This window comes from Zea mays, chromosome 1 (assembly GCF_902167145.1).
Source record: "Zea mays cultivar B73 chromosome 1, Zm-B73-REFERENCE-NAM-5.0, whole genome shotgun sequence".
Taxonomy (NCBI): domain Eukaryota; kingdom Viridiplantae; phylum Streptophyta; class Magnoliopsida; order Poales; family Poaceae; genus Zea; species Zea mays.
In genome coordinates this window covers 50,580,490-50,600,758 of record NC_050096.1, presented here as the reverse complement: position 1 = coordinate 50,600,758, position 20,269 = coordinate 50,580,490, and the positions used below count along the sequence as shown (strand labels likewise).

The window sequence follows — 20,269 nt, the reverse complement described above, 5'->3', positions numbered from 1 at the left end:
CTTGCTGCAATGCTAAAAAGGTGTGTTGCAAGATAGTTAGAATGGAGGTTGTGAGAACAATATCGTCGACATAAAGGAGAAGGTATACAATGTCATATCTTCACCGATAAATGAACAGTGAGGTGTCCAACTTAGCCTGCGCAAAACCCAACGAGAGCAAGAAGGGAGCAAACTGGCTATATACCAAACGTGGGGTGTCTGCTTCAAACTATACAATGACTTGTTGAGTTTGCAGTCGCAGACCATGCCCGGATGAGCCGAGTCTATGAACCCAGCCGACTGACTGCAATACATGGTCTCAGTCAAGGTGTCATGGAACTTGACCTCCAACCGATGGACTAGACAAGATCGAGAGAGGGCTCGTGACAACTGTGCGACAGTAGTCGACTTCACCACATTTAGTCGATTTGAGTTTGAGAGATTTTTTTTTCGAACACGCAGGAGAGCTGCGTATCATTGAATTAAGAAGGGTCTAAAATTAGACCAAATACAAACACAACAGAAAAAAGAAATAAAGAAGAAAAAGAAGAAAGAAAATAAACAAGGCCTACTGGACTCTCTACTAGAGCCCTACATGACACCTGGAATGGGAGCTGTAATAAGGGCAAGATGCTTGGCCCCCGCAAAATTCCAAATAATAATTTCTTCTTCAGCTCTTCTAATAGCCCCCTCCAGGCTAGGTGTAACTCTATCAAAAACACATCCATTTCTATGGTTCCAGAGAGTCCAAAGCCCAAGGGTAATCAAGGAATTGAGCCCTTTTTTAGCAATTCCCTGCAACTGCTCACTGCTTCTGCTCCACCATTCCATCGCTTTAGTTTCTCCCACCACAGGAGCAAAGGCAGATAAGTTGACCTGTCCTAACAGCTGAAACCAAAAACTCCTAGCAAAAACACACCCCACCAAAATGTGATCTATGGTTTCTTGCTCTTGGTCACACAGGACACAATTGTCAGGATGGCTAAGTCCTCTCTTCTGCAGACGATCTGCTGTCCAGCATCTTCCAAGATCAGCAAGCCATAAAAAGAATTTACATTTGGGAGGGGACCAGGTTTTCCAAATTAGATCCCAATACTTAGCCATGTTCGACCCGATGAAGAGGCCATTATACGCTGCTTTCGCTGAATAAATTCCATCATTAGCGAACCTGAAAATATGCTTATCCTCCCTGTCTGGATGAAGCTGGACATTTTGAAGTTCATCCCAGAGATCAAGTAGGTCGGCAAAGACACCTACTGTCAAGGCCCCTTTAATATCAGTTAACCATTTTCTGTTTGTCAAGGCCTCAAGCACAGTTCTGTTGTTCCTAATCCTTTTTGGCACCGCTGCAAGCAGTCGAGGAGCAATGTCTTCAATATTCTTTCCGTTGACCCAACGATCTTGCCAAAATAAGGTAGAAGACCCATTCACAATGTCATTGAGCAGGGCAGTGTAGAAAAAGGCCTTTATTTTGTTGGATATCTGCATGGGCAATGAGGCCCAAGGCCTATCCGGATCTGTTTTGCGCAGCCACAGCCATCTCATTCTTAAGGCCCATCCTAGTTCTTTAAGACTAGAAATCCCAAGTCCACCAATTTCAAGAGGTCTACAGACTCTTCCCCAAGCCACTAAACAATGTCCTCCTCTGACCTCTTTCCTTCCACGCCAGAGAAATCCTTTTCTGATCTTGTTAATAGCTTTGAGCGAGCCTATGGGTATGTCAACTGCCATGACTAGATATATAAGCATGCCGGTCATCACATACTGAACCTGCACTCTTCTACCTGCCCTTGTCATGAGATTCGCTTTCCACCCAGAAAGTTGATCAGTCACTTTGTCAATAGTGGGCTGCATCTGATTTTTGGACATCTTTTTTAGAGAGAAAGGCAGACCAAGGTATTTGCAGGGGAAAGACAAGACTTCGCAAGGAAGCCAATCATTGAGGGTGACCAGCTCTTCCTGACCACATCGAATTGGATACACACTGCTTTTCTGAATATTAGTTTTTAATCCCGAAGCTTCTCCAAACAGATTCAGAATACCTAGAACAGTATGGATTTCACTCTCCCTTGGGTGGAAAAAAAGAACCGCGTCATCAGCATAAAGCAAAATTCTGTGGTGTAGTGGTTTGGGGGAGAGAGGCTGAAGCTGCCCCTCCTCATCAGCTTTAGCCACAATACATCCAAGGATGTCCATTACTAAAATAAAAAGCATAGGGGAGAGGGGATCCCCTTGCCGTAGTCCTCTCATGTGGTGGATGATGTTCCCCGGAACTCCATTGAGTAGAACCTGTGTGGAGGCAGTTGCTAAAAGGCCACACAAGATATCCCTCCAAATCTGCCCAAAGCCCAAATGCTGGAGGACTTCAAGCAGAAAAGGCCAAGATACAGAATCGAAGGCTTTAGTGTTGTCAAGCTTTAAAAGTACCCTTGGTTGGCCTTGCTGGTGAAGCAATCTGGCAGTCTGCTGGACCAACATGAAGTTGCCTTGGATGAAACGGCCTTTAATAAAGGCACTCTGCCTTAGAGACACTAGATCATGCAGTCGTTGGGACAATCTGTTGGCCATCAACTTGGTGACAAGCTTAGCAATGCTGTGTACCAGACTGATAGGTCGAAAGTCTTTTACCTCCTCAGCCCCCTCCTTCTTAGGGATAAGAGTAACAAATGCAGTGTTAAGTCTCCCAAACTGCTGAAATTTTCTGCACCAAATTGCAGCAATAACAGCCATCACATCCCTTTTGATAATTGGCCAACAAACTTTATAAAATCTACCTGTGTACCCATCAGGCCCTGGAGCCTTGTCTGAAGGAAGTTGCATTATGGATTCCAGAACCTCATTTTCATCAATCTGCACATCTAAATCAGACAGGTCATGAGAAGGTAGACCCAGGTAATCCAAATCAACAGTCAAGGATCTGTCCGCCTTGCAGCCCAAAAGCTTGAAATAAAACTCATCTACCGCTCTGGCCTTCTCGCCGTGGTCAGTGAATGTGTTCACCCCTGACATAATCTTGGCAACAAAGTTCTTCCTTTGCCTGTGCCTAGCATGCATATGAAAAAGTTTGGAATTGGCATCGCCTCCTTAATCCAACTGATTCTGGACCGAAGAGAGAAGCCTGTTTAAATGAGTGTTATAATAGCAAAAGACTCGTTTGAGAGAGGGAAAGGGTTGAAAGAGACCCGTCCTTAGTGGACTCCTCAACGGGGACATACGTTCTTCGGAGCGGAACCTCGGGAAACAAATCGTTGTGTTCTTTGTGTTTGATCATTTGTTTGCGATTTGGTTCTTCCTCTTCCCTCTTTTGTTCTCTTGCTTGCAACTGGTCTCATATCAATTTGAGTTGGCTCCCAAAGTAATTCCACAATCGATTGAGCAACTCTAGCAAGAAAAACACCTCCCCCGCACTCCGATTTACTTTATACTCGTTCTAACGCTAACACAAGGTGAAGTTTGTGTTTAAAGTCTGTAAATTTCAGGTTTCACCTATTCACCCCCCTCTAGGCGACTTTCTGAAAGGCACCGAACGGGTGATCTAGGTCCACAGTTGATGGTAGTGTTTGTTGAGGCCCCGTTGAAGGTTGAGGACAACATGCGATCGAAGACAGGCTCTCCAATGTCACAAAGAGAGCCTGCCATGGCCTTCCTCTGATGGTGGTACTCGATGGTGAAGAGATCGCTCTACACAAAGGTCCGAAAGGCAGCGTCGAGGTGGAAGGCACGAGCCTCACGATTGTCGAAGAAGTACTACTCATGGCAACCTAGGCCTGATGGGCAATGCCACCACGCTCTCAAATGATGTCCTATAGCTCGACTCTCAAGGATCCAGGAGAGGACCACATTATCCATCTAGTGCTAGGAAGAGATAGCGAGGGACACCGTATCGGTGAAAACGTGATCGTCGAGGACGTAGCACTGTAGGGTGAGGAGGACGAGGTCGTGTCAGTGGGCGTAGGAGACCACGTCAAGGAGTACGAGCATCAGGGACTAAATGTTCTAGACACCAGCTGCCTGGACATGGGGGTTGGCGATGATGGTGACCTACTGACCTCGTACGCCTAAGGGGGATCGACCACCTGGTAATCCAAAGGTGAATCGAGGTAGGAAGGATCGTCGAGATGCCGCTTATCCTCCGCGAGCTTGGGAGCGAGGGCGTCCACAGCAGTGTGCTCCTGCTCCCAAGCAAGGGCCATGACCTACTTAAGCTCAGAGCCGCAGTGAGCGTGGAGTAGGCAGTAGCGATGGCATGGGTCGAGGATCAAACGACAAGTACTGCGAAGAGTAATAGCAACCATCGCATAACCAATGGGCTAGAAGGAGCCCAGCCAAGTGCCCTAGGGCACCAAGACCTAGGTCCAAGGCGTCTAGGCCGGCTACAACTAGTGCGCCCAGGCCGGCAGCGGGTGCACCAAAGCCTGCGAGGCCGAGGATGCGGGCCTCCAGGCCACCGACGCCATCACCCAAGTTGTCGGGTGGCAGCTGGAGACGCAAGGCGGGTTCAACTGGAGAGGGGGTGATGGCGGAAGGTTGTTGGGCGACAAGGCTCCACTCGCAGATGGCGCAGATGATGGCGGATGACGCGCGATGCAAAGGATGGCGGCGGCACATCTAAGGAGGTGAAGATGGGGGTCGTTGTAGAGACTAGCAGCCATAGAGACCCAAAATCGTCCAGGAATGGGAAGAGAATAAGAGGGGGCGCCGACCATGGAGGAGTGTGGCGGCTGCAAGCGCCGCCATCCATGGGGAGTGCTTGAATCCCATTTAGGGTTTTGGCTTGAGTCCTTGTAATGGTTAAGGATGCCTTGACTAATTTGAGTTGGGTTCAAGATGTTCAGGGAGCTCTTTCCTATGCTTTCTGGGTGCAGTTTTTGGATTTGGCTGAGATCTTGGAAGGTACCTTGCTGCAGCCCAATGTGCATGATCGTCATGTTTGGAGGTTTTCTAGTTCCGGGGATTATTCTTCAAAATCCGCTTACAATGCTATGTTCCATGGCTCGGTGTTTTTCAAGCAGGCTGATCGAATTTGGAAGACATTGGCCCCTAGCAAATGTCGGTTTTTTCTATGGCTTGTGGCTCACAACAAATGTTGGACAGCAGATAGATTGGATAAAAGAGGATTGACTCAGTCGCTTCTTTGCCCGCTCTGTGATCAACATGTTGAGACTATCAACCATCTGCTGGTGGGCTGCTCCTTTGCGCGTCATTTCTGGTTTGAGTTGCTCAGGCCTTTTGGTTTGCAGGACTTCCTTCCAGGACAGGATATAGATGATTTTGATCATCGGTGGTGTTTCAATAGTGCTCGGTTGGGTGGACTGAGTAAGAAGGGCTTTGACTCCTTGGTCGCTTTAGGCGCTTGGATGTTGTGGAAGCATAGAAATGGTGTTGTCTTCAATGGTTCCCATCCAAACTTGGTGGTGGCCGTTCGGCTGACCAGGGAGGAAGCTTTCTTGTGGTCTTTGGCTGGGGCTAAGGGTTTTTCTTACCTCCTAGCTCAAAGTCGGGTGGTTTAGTTTTTCTCTGTTTTAGTGTTGGGGTGTCTGTCAGCTGACAAACGTTGTCCCTGCCCCTGCTCCAGATGTTGTTTCTGGCTAGGTGGGGTTCGGTGTGTGTGTGTGTTTGTGTGTGTGTTGTACTGTCTGTTCGGGGTCTTTTTCCCCTTTTCTTCTTAATATATTGACGCGCAGCTCTCCTGCGTGTTCGAGAAAAAAAAGTCCTCTTGTAATTCCTGACTACCCCTGTGTAATGGGCTTGGCCCACTACTTTGTCTATTTAATACACTCACAACCATGATTAGGGTTAGGGTTTCCCACATTGCATCCAGGGACCAATGTGGTTACCAACAAGTGGATTTTTCGTCACAAGCTGACCTCGGATAGCTCGCTCGACTGCTATAAGGCCCGTTGGGTCCTTCGGGGCTTCACCCAACACCCCGAAGTGGACTACAACGGCCTACTCTTTCGACCCTCCCCAACGTCGGAGTTCGTGGTCTACACTGACACTGACTAGGCTGGCTACCCCAACACGTGCGGGTCCACTTCCGGTTATGTCATGTTCCCAGGCGCCAACCTCGTTTCCTGGGCCGCAAAGTGGCAGCTCGTCGTCTCGCACTCCAGCGCTGAGGACGAGTAGCGCGCTGTGGCCAACAGCATAGCCGAGGCCTCCTGGCTACGCCAGCTTCTCCAGGGGCTCCACAGCCTCCTCGAGCGCTCAATCCTTGTCTACTGCGACAATGTCGGCGCGGTCTACCTCTCCACCAATCCCGTGCAGCATCAACGCACGAAGCACGTGGAGATCGACCTTCACTTCGTCCGCGAGCGTGTCGTCGCCGACGATGTTCGCGTTCTCAGCATCCCGACCATGTCGCAGTTCGCAGACATCTTCACCAAGGGGCTGCCGTCGAGTGTATTCACCGAGTTTCGATCTAGTCTCAACATGTGTATAGGATAGAGTTGAGATTGCAGGGGGTGTTAGAATCCCGTTTAGGGTTTTGGCTTGAATCCTCTTGTAATTACTTAACTACTCCTGTGTAATGGGCTTGGCCCAACTACTTGGTCTATTTAATACACTCCCAACCCTGATTAGGGTTTCCCACAGGGAGGACAGCGACGCTAGGGTTGAAGGCACTTTGATACCATGTTAGAAGGTTTTAGAATATTCATTCACAAGTAGGGGTTACAATATATATATACTCCCTAACCCTAATAGGACTAACAAGCCTCATGGGCTGGGCTAGGCCCATAACACGCAGCTATAATCTAAATATTTGGCTAGGCCCATAACACACATTCATAATCTAAATATAGTCTCAAAGAGACGACTAGCAAGAACTAGAGGCCGAGGAGAACAAAGATTAAGGAACCATGCTTTGTACCATGTCAGTAGAAGAGGATAAAGGGAACATGTATGGCACCAGACTCTGTGCTAGGACAACTTAGCTATACACATCTTACACTTGATGGGTGTCAAAATAAGGTTACTACCTTATGGTTGTAGGAATCAGCTATATATACTTGATTGTCATTGGCATAAACAACACCCAAGGGATGTTGAAGTAGCACATCTGAGCCAGTCCCGTCATAATCTCCAAACTGAAGAGACAAAAGTATCTGACTTAAAAATGCTCAGACAGATTAGCATCAAATAAGTTAACAGAACATCAATTGTATCAAGAGAGAAATACCCTAAACAAATTTTCTGGAAATACTGGATCTCCTCCAGCCAGCAATCTTGAGCCTCCTGTCTTCAGATTAACAACTCGAATGGAACTACTTTCACTATCAGCAACAAGTAACTCATGCATTTCTGTTATAAAAATTCCTATACTCAGTGCCATCAGATCAGAAACAGAACGGCAAAAAAAGAGTCAGCAATGAATACCAAAAGCTAATGAAATCCCAGAAGGCTGTGCAAACGATGTGCTGGTGGCGCTGCAACATAAATTTAATTTTTCAGAAAATAAATTCAAAACTTCAAAGTATTAACCAAATCAAGTGCAAGGATGTGCAGGAGACAAATGAACACATTAAAGGAAGAAAAGTCTTAGGCTGATCATATAAGAAGCAAGCCTGTACGCCAAGATCTGGAATGGTTATTCTACTTCAACTTTCACAGAAATTAGCATAAAAAGGAAAAAAATAAACATGGCTTCAAGCTGTAAAATAGGGCCTGTTACACTGTTTGGAACAGCTCCAGCTCCAAGATCCATACAGGATTTGCTACTTGTCGGATAAAATAAAGCGGTTTAAACATATGTATTTATCACAAGGAAATATCGCCAAAAATATCATTAGCCACTCATCAGATAGAAACCGTCATTAACCATCTTCATAAACATATTACTGCGCTGTAAGACCAATTAAAACAGCACATTTAGAACTTTCCTGACAGATAATGCCAGAATCTGTTACCTTGAGCCATTCAGATTCCTCTCATAGCCATCACCGCTAATAACTTTGGTTATTCCATCATGTAAATTGTGCTTCCAGATCTGGTGTTGCCCAGCCATTGCAATATACACGGCCTCCTCTGCGGGATCGTAGCATACATCCCATGGTGAATTTAGGACCTGCATGAACACTTTCCAGTCAATTGTTGTTCCATCTACCATAAACAATGATATGATAAAGCCAAGGGTGCTGAATTAATCCACTAATCCAGACATACAGGTGAAGCAATACTGAATTACATAGTCATTGACCACCTCAGTTTTCAGATAAATGCTGACTCACCCCCCCCCCCCAAACATATTCCCTTTCTTGCATGCATGGTCATTTGCCTCTTATTTCATCTAAATATAAGATGGTGTGGTATGGTGTTGGTTGATGAATTGAACCTGATACATATTCCTTGTGTGTTGTGGCTAGAAAACCATAATGTACTTTTACAATGTTATGATAAATTAAGAACTTGAATTTATAGTTTAAAGTATAAATAGTTTTGAAGACTGTTATTGATGCTTTTCATGGCTCATGGGCCGTACGTATTAGCATACTAAGCATAGGCACCCAAAGATATCCCAACAGCTGGCTAAATGGGGGTGTACCAGCTGTTAAGGGTTAGGGAGATTAGCTTAAATATAGGAGATTGGTTAGATGTATTAGGCGGCAGGACTATATAAGCCGCATAGAGGAGGAGAGGGTAAGCAGAATTAGGAATCTTAGTCCAGAGCCTCCAAGGGAGGGCGGACAGATTTATCTAATAAAATGTCTTCAGTTCGGAGCCCCCCAACAAAGACAGATTGCTAGAATGAACGTCACTCTCTAGTTAACTATCCCAACTTCTCATGATATGGAGTCAGTTGATGCAGCATGATGCCATCTAAGTATATCTATTTGGTTGGAAACAAGTGTAGGGTGCATTGCAGTTGATAAAATACATCTAAATTTATTCAACGTAAAGTATGTTACAGAACATAAGTTATACGGTTGACATCCTACACACAGGTTATTCGAATTTGTAAAGGGTTATGTATGTTGTAAACAAATAAGTCAATGAATCATGGATATTGACCATATAAGGCATCTCTAACTACTAGTACCAGACTACCAGAGTATTTGCATGTGTTTGTGGATAACCTCGACCACAAGAGGGTTTCATTGATAATATGAGCAGAAATCATGTCTTTATACAGATCAGCAATATTGTGGCTATACTTATCTGATATATCATGTTCAAATATCAAATCTAATAGGCTGGTTGCTGGACTATGCTCCTTGCAGTCAAGACAAGCTATTGATACTTGCAGCTAGTTTCCAACAAAATTTCATGTTCCTCTAACAGCCACAAATGCCACTTGAGGGTGAACCAAAACAGTGTTAGGAACAATCTATGTAGCTTATAGAAGTTGTATGCAGAAGTCTTTTGTTTCTGGTATGATGATTCCAGAGTAGCTAGGGAAAAAATGTCAGAGCCTGCCTGGTTTGTTCCTTGTCCTCCTCCTCTGTAATCAGATCCTTTCGTCCCATTTCCAGCTAGTGTTCTCACAGTCTCGTCCACAAAATTAATTTCTCTAAAAGGAAAAGAAGGCATTCAGAGAAGGAAAACACAAAACAGATGTGAGCGCATACTTAAACTATGCTAATCAAAATATTAAAGGAATAACTGATTGAAAAAAAAAAAGATCAAAGAAACACCATGGCTGAACAAAAGTTCTACCCTAAAGGCAATTTTTTTGAAGTTTTATGCACTTCTTTCGTTTGTTTATGAAATTATACATACATGATCCGTGAGAAATTAAATGTAGGGACTTCTGACATCATCAGGCAACATGAAGTGAAGAAAGGAGTTTGAGAACTTGATAATAATCAAGAACTTTAAGAAGAAAGCTCTATACAGGCAAACAATCAACTCATAGATAACTGAGAGCTCTTGATTTGATTACCTTTATTACTTTGTTTGGACTTAAAAATAGAAAATATATAGATTTCTAATGTGAAAAATCAAGTTTAAGGGTTTATTTATTTTCCATTTCCATCCTCTGGTTTGAAGATGGTATCATGTATTCGGTCTATGTTAGACCTCTTTTCTTCTTAATATAATGACGGGCAGCTCTCCTGCGCGTTCGAGAAAAAAAATCAAGTTTAATAGTTGCATTAAGAAGTCTTGTAGCCAAAATTAATGAGGTCACTACCTAAAACTGTTGCAGTGGAGGGGGAGGGTAGGTGAGAAAATAGTTTGTTAGGATTAGTTTTTTTAAGTATACATAGAAAAACTATATGGTTGTATGTATACTCATGTTTGTAGTAGTTTTATGAAACTTTGCATACACATCCAAACAGTCTCAAAGATCAGCTCACCAATGAAAATAGCAAAATTACTTTAGGGCACGTGCAACCCAATTAAATAAGGAGTCTCTAGGGGACTAAGTGGAAAAAAATCAAGAGAAGGGCTCTTCGCGAAGAGCTCGTCTCTATACGACTCTCTATACAAACTATGTCTTGACTATATTTATGATCTAGAGACTCAAGGTTGTATCGTACAAGTCTCTTAACTGTCTCTTGTATTTGGAAAACCGATCCAAAGATTCAGGGCTGTACATACCCTTATGTATGAGAACAGGACACCAGATACATCCCAAGTACTCAACCTAGCCACGTAGCCTGCTCCATAAAACTCCCTACTCCTAAGCCCAGGTACCACTTTCCTGGGTGTCTTTTTAGTTTTATGTTGGTTCCGGTACACTGGTAAAACTGTGGACGGCACAAGTGACAAGGAAAACAAGTTTGAATATGAATATAACTAACGATTGCATAAAGAGTAGTGAGTGTGAATCAAACAGCACAACGGCCTGGGTCACTAGTAAGTCATTTTACAAGTTAACAGAAATTGAACTATCCAATTGAATTCAGCGGAGGTACTTACCGCAGAGCGTGGTTCTCAGTGTCTGCAACGTATAAGATATTCCTTTTTGAATTGTAAGCAATACCCTGCAATAGGTGGCAAGGAATAGTTGTATGGCATTACATGCATGACAAAATAAAGTTCAGATCAAAGAGATTAAATAATTTTGTCCTAAAAAAGATAGGCCTAGGAAAAAGAGCATCAGTTCGAAACTTCAGAGCATGCTGACTTAGGACATGACAACGCACTCCATTCAATGCAGCAGCAATTGTGTATGGATGACTACTATAGCCAAGTTATCTCAAACTTCAAGTGATCATAACATGTTTCTGTAAGAGTGATATCTATTATAATTTATACGGCAATCATAGTTGTTTCCTCACTTGAGGGCGGTTAAATAGGGCAGCATCAAATGGGCCATCAAGCAATCCTTCCTCAGAACTCCCAACTTGGTATATGAACTGCCCTTCCAAGTTGGTCACCACCTTAACAAGAAGAGACAAATAAGGCTTTATAGTAAAAAGAAACAAAATCAAATTTTCTATGATAAGCAAATGAGTCTAACTGATGTGCCATAGTGGTAGAAACCTAAAAGAATAAGAACAAAGATACGCACAATTCGATTATGATTACTGTCTGATATGAATAATCGATTGTTTTGCACATCAACAGCAAGTTTCCCAGGAAATTTGAGAGGCGAAGTTAGTAAACGACTATCCTTGTCTTTTTCCAATGCCAAGGGAAGGGGGTCATTTTGTAATAGTTTCTTCTCTTCATAAAATTCCAGTGCTGCACCAATTACTTCATCCAGATCCTGAAAAGGGAATGAATAAATAGACTTTGCTGACATTAACTATCAACATAAAGAGAATAACTACGATGAAACAAGGCCAGATGAGTTACTCAAGTTCTCTTCTTTTCCTAGGTGAGGGGGGCAGGAGCACAACCATTAGATTAAGTAGAGAAAATAGTTAATGTACAGGTCTTGGAAATGATTTTATGGGACATGGAAAATATGAAGTTTTTTTCAGCTACAATTACGATTTTTTAGTTTATGTGCAATTTACTGGGAACTACAGTTTCAGGAAACTCAGCCCCTTCAGTTTTGCAACTTGCATGTTATACTGCTGAAATTACCAAGTGAAAGCTGCAGGGTGGTTGAAATATATCAAATACCAAGCTTAAGCATGGCACAACTCCATTAAATATTACACATCTTTACCTCCTTCAGCTATGCATATAACATAGTTGGACAAACACTGTGAAGGGAAGTGGATCGGGTAAGCTGTGGCATTAGCAACCACCAGCAATAATTTACCAATTTAAGCATATTTAAACAGATGTTATCCAGAGCCAGATATTGGACAAGATTCTGGGGCTCCGTCATGTGGATGCATGTGTCTAGATGGTAAGCATCACATAACAGCACAAAGCAGGATCAAAGAACCTCTCCCATATAGTAACTTAACAGCATGCCATTATTTGGTGGTGTCCACACATCACATAACAGCACAAAGCACAGTCAAAGAACCACTCGCTACTATTACACAACAGGCTCGCAAACTCACTCACTACCTAACTAAATGTCACATTCCAGCAGCTGTCTGGCACGGATCAGAACCCAACTCCAGCCGCATTCAGCGGCCGATGGCGGTCCTTCCAGAAGCAAGCATCGGGTGCCAAACGCGCCGATGATCGCATCGGCTCTGACTTGCACCTTTTCAGAACAAATGGAGCATAGGCTGCCGCATTGGTAACTGGCGGCAACTCCAGCTTCAGCTTCTGTTCTGTGGTAGCTGGTTTGAGTGGTGGTGTCTTCTGGACAACTGGACATGGCATGGGCACAGCTGAGTTCACCGTTGATGGATCTTTGCTCTCTTGTACATCATTCGCAATGGTGGTGCCTTCAGCATTCTCCTTTTCCTTAGTCTCCACTGTTCCAGCAGCAGAAGCCTTCTGTTGCCAGTGATTGCGGTTATTCTTGCCCTGGTAAGACTTCCAATGGACGAAATCGGTGCTGCAGACCCATGTCTCCTTGGAGACCTCCATGGAGAGCTTCGGCTCATACATCATCAACAGGAGGCAATCTGGTAACTCACCACTCTTCTTCCTCCTATGTATCACTGGTACTGTCCCACCTTCACACTCTTCTGCTCTAGTTTCTACTTTCTCTACTTCCTGGTTCGCTTCCGCAGACTTTGTTTTTCCTTCTTCCGCTACATTCTCAGTAGTGTCTTCTTCCTTTCCATCGTCATAGGATTCTTGACCTTCCTCTGCACTGTTTGGAGCAACAACATCACAATCCTTTTCTGACTCTGCCTCAGAAGACGTCTTCTTCCCCTTTCTGGATGCCATCAGCACCTTAGGCTGCGCAACAAGATGCTCCTGTTCAATTGAGAAGCTCCACCTCCGGCCATCTCTATCAATGGAGAAACTAGCTCTCCTTGAATCCTTCAAGCTCGAGAAGCTAGACCGCCGTGCCTCCATCTCAGCTGAGAAGCTGTGTCGCCTGCCAACCCTATCACTGGATGATGAGGCCCTGCTACTAGTGCTAACACACATCCTGCTACTCAACCGTCGCAATTTGGTGCGGTCCTCTTTCAGAGTTGCCGAGGGAGAATAGCTGTTGATTGATCTCCTCCCCATCATCTCTTCGTCAACTTTCTCATGTCCTGGAACTTCTTCCTCACTGACCACCAACTCCACCATGTCCGGCCCTTGGTTTTCCATCTCTGTAACTTCTCCCAAAGGAACCTCCAACTCGGCATCTTTCCGAACAATTTGTGCTTCCTCCACCCCTACTCTGCATGATGCACCCTCCTTTTCTTCCACTAGATCTCCACATTTAGAACTCTCTTCAGCTTCTGCCTTTTCTTGATTTATCTCCCCTGCTTCAGCGCCATCATTTTCATCAGAACCACACTCTTCACATTTCAAGTCTTTGACAGAAACAGCTGAACAGCGAGCTCCATCTTTGCACTCCAGTGGCTCAGCCTCAGCCTCCTCTTCCTTTTCTTCTTCTTCCTCATTGTCGTTGAGGCACCCAGCCACCTCATTGTCCACCTGCTCCACGGTAGCTGCAGCTGGAGACCCCCAGAAGCGGGTGGCAAGAGCAGCCATGCGAACTGGGTCTGACCGGCAGCGCATTAGCAGCAGTGCATTCCTCGGGGGGATGCAGACACTTACTCTCCCCTCTTCTTCCTTCCCCACTACCAAGATCTCATCTTTCTTCTCCACCTCCACATCCCCCATCATCACAGCCTTCTCCTCCTCGACATCCCACCCTTCCATGACGAGCCCCACTTCCGATGTCCTCATCTCTTCTGCCGGCACAACTGCAGCTCCCTTGCCGTTGCCGACCTCGTCGTCGTCCTCCTCCTGGATCGCCAGAAGGCACCTCGCCACGGCAGCACCGCACAGCCAGCTACCCCCAGCAGGAGCGCCCTGCCGCCGCTTCTTGCCACAGTTTGCATCGGTGGGGAGTGCGCCCCGCTCGCCGGCTCCGCCATGCCGAGACGGCGAGCAGAGCGAGCGGCCACCGCAGGAGCCAAATGTCTTGAGTGCCTCGCAGATGTTGACCGGGATCTGGTACACCCAGCCCTGGTTCTTGCTCTGGGGTCCGTCCCGGTCGTCGCCGGCGCGGCGAAAGCTGACCTCTGCGCTCCCGACTCCGCCGCGTCTGGAGCAGGAGTGCAGAGTGGCGGCTGAGGTGTGCTTGGGCTTGCGCTTACCGCCCTTGACGCGGACTTGGCCGATGCAGGTGACCTTGGGAGAGGACGGCTCGGCAGGTTCGAATCCACCCCGGCTGCGGCGGCCACCGCCGGTGGACCCGGACGGGAACATTGGGGACTGGCCGCCCTTGAGGCTGCCGCTGTTGCGGAGGCGGCGGCTGAGTGAGGGGTGCAGAGGGGGGGCCGGCACTGTCTCAGCTCCGCTTGCGCTGGCACTACCGCGGCCGGGGCTGAGGAGCTTGGAGGAGCTGGAGGGGCGGAGGGAAGACTGCGCGCTGCCGCCGGCGACAGGAGCGGCGGAGGCGGCGGAGGGCCGGGAGGTGAAGCAGATGAAGAGCTCCGTGCCACCGCCGCGTCCGCCGCCACCCCGGTCCAAGTGCTTCTTGCGGCGCATCAGCGCATGTGGGAGGTGAAGGAGAGAGGGTGTTAGGCTTGTGAGCTCTGTCTCACTCTCGCTCGCTTTGCTGCAACCTGCAATGCTGCTGCTGGGCGCCTGCCGGCTGCCGCTTGGGCTACACTGGACCGCTAGATGCGGTCGCCGGTGGGGAATGGAATAATTAGGGTTTGTTGGTGGTGCGCTGGCAGTTTGTTGGTGACTGTGACTCTGAGTGTGAGCTGTGGATAGGGGAGGTTGCAGGGTCCAAATTATCAGGGAAAATTGCTATTTTGTCACTCCTACTCTCTGCTATTATGTTACGAGCATGATTATCATTTGATTGGTCCTTCTTTCCAAAAAAAAAGATTGATCATTCGAAGCAATAAAAGAAATTTTGTTTTCTCTGCAGTATTCTCGGAAAAGAAATAATTTCAGAAAAAAAATCTTCGTTTTGTTAAAAGAGTTTGAACGCTTCATGTCCATTCAAAAGCTATTCGCTCGAGCAACCAAGCTCAAGTCTTGATATAACGGATCTACAGGCCATCCCTTGTATAGGAGTGGTAGTTTCGTGGTCGTGTTTTGTTAAGGAACTTTGTAGCACTACTAGATTATCGATCCTCCCTCCGCTCTCACCGCCGCTCGCGTCCGCTCTCCGCTTCAAGGCTGCCGTCGACAGGATCCTGGCGGAACTCTCGTCCACCATGGACAAGGTGTACAGCCACAGCCCACAAGGACGCCTGGTCATGGCCGTCAACCGGCACCAGTCCAGAAGGGGGGGTCCTTCCCGTCTTTGAAATAAATCGGGAGAGAATAGTGCGCATACTCTCTTTGTTTAAAAATGAATTCCAAAAACTATTGTTTGCAAGATCGAAGGATGCAAAAGTAACAAAGTGTACACCACAGTTGCATTTTCAAGAGAAATGTGTAATACCTTTCTATGACCTTCACCTGATATCTGTGCTAGAACCTTTCCGTTGGGTCCAATAAGAACAAATGTAGGCCAAGAGTTCACCCCCAGTTCTCTCCACAAGTACATGTCACCATCATTTACAACCTTCAAACATCTCAAGTGTGTCAAAACTCAAAAGCTAAGGAGAAAGGAAGCATTCACAACCTTTAGACATCTCAAGTGAGTCAAGAATGAAGAACAAAAAGAAAGAAAGGAAGCAATAAACAATGAATTCGCCGATCATAATCGATACATCATAAGACGATCTCATCTCCAGCAGATCATGCATATGACATGTTTTTCAGTATAGAGAGTGTTGTTTACAAAGTGAAGTTTCAAATAAAAGATAATATAGAAGATTAAATAGGAGAGCTGCTGGAGATAGTCTAATGATGTGTTTTCTATTGGTCCAGTACCTATGAGATATTCATATTTTAGGTTGTTTGAGTAACATCCATACGATGTTCAACAACGGTAAAAAAAACGTTTTGGAAGTGAGGTCTTTTTTGAAGAACTTGTAATCTCGTAAAAAAGGTGCAGTTCAAATTTAACACATACTGACTTCAGCAAATTTGTTTCTTTTTCTTAAGACTTCCTATGCTTTGATACTTTTTTCTTGAGAAGGTTCTATGCTTTGATAGATCGCTCATATTCTGGTAACGGGACCGTGCATGCTCCAAAGCCCGAAGTCTTAACACTGCCAATTATCTACAGGCCTACGGTGGAGATGGTCAGCGCGGTATAGTGCTCCACCTCCAACCAAGCTGACGGCCTGACGCTAATAGGCCCCAGGCTATGTTCGCATTTTGGGAGCCTGGAAGGACATGCGAATGAGGATGGCAGCGGATCGCACCATTTGGATGGCTGAGTGCTTTCTCGGTCTCAACTCGTAAGAGTGGTGATGCAATCTGAACATCTATTAACCCCCGTTATGTATTGTCTGCCCTGATTGATTGCATCGAGCTTCCTTGGAGAGTTTGTTTCAACACTAATCCATGTGGATTGGATGGTATTGAGTCGGTTTAAATCCATAACAAGTCAAAATCCATCCCAATCCATTTCAATACACTTCAATCCACATAGAATTATAATAACCCAGCAACGCCTGAATTGGTCCATCTACTGGCGAGCAAGAGGGCAAGGCGCCTGGACGAGGGCACGTTGCCGATCACCACTGCGGATCTTATCCACACGCTAGTGGAAGCTTGCAGGGGAGGGAACGTGCCTGATGCATATTGATTGGTTGGAGTTCAGTCCTTTTTATTTTATTTTTTGAATGAATGTCTTTCTTTTTAAAAACAAAACTTGGCAGGAGCACTGCCATATCCTATCATTGAGTTCAGTCTTTCTTGGTGGCATATCATATCATTGTCTTTCTTCGTGGCAATGATAGGTGGATCCCACATTTCAGGGGCAAAAGAGGCCTTTTACAATGTTTCTCCCATCTTTCCTCCTGGATTTATATATATTTTATTAATCGAAGTGATGCACAGAGCAAATAACCATATCTTATTAGACCATCTTCAGCATCTTAGGCCGTGCAACAGTTTACCCATAGTTCACCCAAAACACTGTTTTTTGTACTATAGACTACATTATTCGCAGAGTGAAAATTGAATATAGATATGAGGATAGGTAAACTGCTGGAGATAGTCTTACTCATCCTCATACCCATATTCAAACTCCACTCTGTGAACAGTGTAGTCTACAATGCAAAAAACAGTATGAAACAGTATTTTAGGTAACCATATGGGTGAACTGTTGGATATGGTCTTATTGTCCAGCAAGCAAAGAGAGGGGATCGTGTCCTACCGGCACCGACCACAATTGGGGTATATCCTTTTGCAAAATTTGCATATGCAGAGTGTCAATGCAAAAGCAGTTGACAGATACCTTCACTTCTTCAGGCATGGAAAATGATAGTTGGTAATACTACATGTTAAGGCTTGTTTGGTTAGAAAGGGATTGAAGGGCTAAAGTCCCCTTACTATTTAAAATTAAATAAAAAACTCGACCTGCAAGGGTAAGATAGCCCCGGCATTATATTAAGAAGAAGACCTTCTCATGCAGGTCGAGAAAACCCCCGAACCCTACCTCACCCATACACAGCGCCACCGTAGCCCGTATGAGAACACGGTCGCGACCAGCCCATGTGAGAACATGACCGCGACCGGAATCGAACCTTAGACCTGTGCTTTGGTGTGGGACAAATGAGGAGATTTTTTTAACCACAGTCTGAAATTCGCTCCCACGGGAAGTCGAACTCAGGACATGAGAAGTGCTACTCAGACCACCTAACCAACTCAGCTAGAGACCCTTTCACAAACCCCTGCAAAATTAAATAGTAAGGAGATTTTAGCCCTTTCAATCCCCTTGCTCTCAAATAAGCCCTAACATGTCAACGTGCAAGGGGAAAAATCAAGCATGTACCTAAGCAAAGAAGGTTTATGCAAATTTCTAGAAGGATTGTATTTGAACATTTCAGAAGGTATATTGTTGTCTTACCGGGTGAGTAATGTTGTAGCGCAGAACAGCATTACGTATAGCTTCAAGGTCCTTTTCATTATCGAATTTGGCAGAGTGCACACCAACAACAGTGAACTGCAGGATAAAGCAACACATATGTGAATATCCAACGCGGCCATATTCAGATACATGGATAGGACACACAGCCATATTCAGACACGTGGATAGATAAAGAGCGTGTTGCATTTGAATTATAATGCAGCCATCATAGGATATACAAACATATTTGTCCCATTTTCAAACAAAAACATGGTTAAGCTATTAATTGTAGAACTGGCAAAATTAAGATAAAGCTAGCTGCATTTCGGAAAAGATTTACTGCCAACTTCATTAGTTGAATTTTTGATAGTACTGAATAAGAATGCAATGCCACCCTCAATAGATACTGGACAGCTGATAGATTAGCCAGAAGAGGTCTGGGAGAAATGTCCACTTTGTGACCAGCACGAGGAAACTGTGCAACACATTCTTCTATCTCGTGTTTTTGCTAGAGAGCTATGGTTTCAGGTATTGTCCAAGGTGAGGCTGCAAAATCTGAGTCCAGGATTGGAAGTGGCAGTGTTTCAGGAATGGTGGAGACAATCTGAGACCCAATTGAGTAATGAACAAAGGAAAGGTTTCAATTCATTAGTGATTCTGGTGGCTTGGAGGCTTTTTTTTCTCGAAAGCGCAGGAGAGCTGTGCATCATTATATTAAGAAAAGAAAAGGTCCAAAGTGGACCGAATTACAACACCAAGACCAAACCCTCAAGCCTTCCCCACTAGGGGGAAGCCTGACGGGCCCTACGAGACCCTATATAAAGCGACAATAATTCCCAAACTGTCTAAATGCTTTGCTCCCGCCTTACTCCAACTAATCAACTCATCTAGAAACAACCTCTTTGTCAAATTAATGGAAGGGCTCACTCCATCAAAGACAGCCCTATTACGAGAGAGCCACAAGCACAAGCTCCAAGGATAATGACACTATTGAAACCCCTCCTCTTGCACCTATGGACTCTTTTAGATACCCTCTCCCACCACGCAGCAAAGGACTGTTCCGCAGCAATAGGAGTGAAGTTACCAAGCCCGATGGACGACAGAATGAGATGCCAAAAATCCCTAGAAAAACTGCAGTTGCAAAGGATATGCTGGATTGTTTCCTGCTCCTGATCACATAGAGGGCAACTCGCCGGTAGTGTAACCCTCTCCTCTGAAGTCTGTCCGCAGTCCAACATTTATTCCTTATAGCCAGCCAAAGAAAAAATTTGCATTTAGGGGGGGGGGGGGGGGGGGGGCAAGTCTTCCACAATCGTTTCCAAGGCTCAAATAAAATGGATCCCAGGAAGAAGGCATTATAGCAAGACTTTGAGGAAAACTGCCCAGAAGTCGTGTGTCTCCAAACAAGCCTGTCCGCCTCTTGTGAAAGAGTCACCTGTCCAATCTCATCCCATAATTTTAAATACTGCTGCAGCCCAAGCATAAAAAGATGACTTCCAATATCCCTAACCCAACGCCAGTTGTCCAAAGCTTGAGCAACCGTCCGGGTCGAGCTGACTCTACTGTCCACCAAACAGACAACCTCTGGTGCAATATCAGAGATAGCCTTCCCATTCAACCATTTATCAAACCAAAAGAGAGTGCTAGTTCCATCTCCGACTACATAAAAGATTGAAAAACTGTCTCACTTGCTGCTGAATAGGAAGATTCATTCCCTGCCATGGTCTGGACGGATCGGTTCTTTGCAGCCATAACCATTTCACTTGTAAAGCCCAACTTTTGAATTGTAAATTAGAAACTCCAAGACCGCCATACTTTAGAGGCCTGGTTACTATCTCCCAAGGAACAAGACAGCTTCCACCATTAACATTCTTCCTTCCTTTCCATAGA

General features: G+C 45.3%; 2 protein-coding genes across 2 annotated transcripts in view; both read right to left on the bottom strand.

The window, feature by feature from the left end:
• LOC118471883 (protein SUPPRESSOR OF QUENCHING 1, chloroplastic-like) overlaps positions 1–20,269 on the bottom strand; it is a 90,429-nt gene that overhangs the window by 18,014 nt on the left and 52,146 nt on the right. The window contains exons 14-23 of the mRNA NM_001395056.1: positions 18,380–18,475; positions 15,857–15,979; positions 11,435–11,632; positions 11,202–11,303; positions 10,840–10,904; positions 9,394–9,487; positions 7,887–8,044; positions 7,357–7,406; positions 7,160–7,281; positions 6,960–7,067 (exon numbers count right to left, since the gene is read on the bottom strand). Coding sequence (NP_001381985.1) covers positions 6,960–7,067; positions 7,160–7,281; positions 7,357–7,406; positions 7,887–8,044; positions 9,394–9,487; positions 10,840–10,904; positions 11,202–11,303; positions 11,435–11,632; positions 15,857–15,979; positions 18,380–18,475 — 1,116 coding nt within the window. The remainder of the gene's footprint in view (positions 1–6,959; positions 7,068–7,159; positions 7,282–7,356; positions 7,407–7,886; positions 8,045–9,393; positions 9,488–10,839; positions 10,905–11,201; positions 11,304–11,434; positions 11,633–15,856; positions 15,980–18,379; positions 18,476–20,269) is intronic.
• Positions 12,221–15,717, bottom strand: LOC118473617 (uncharacterized). Its single transcript, XM_035963576.1, has one exon. The coding sequence runs from the start codon at positions 14,941–14,943 to the stop codon at positions 12,433–12,435; it is 2,511 nt and encodes an 836-aa protein (XP_035819469.1). The 5' UTR covers positions 14,944–15,717; the 3' UTR covers positions 12,221–12,432.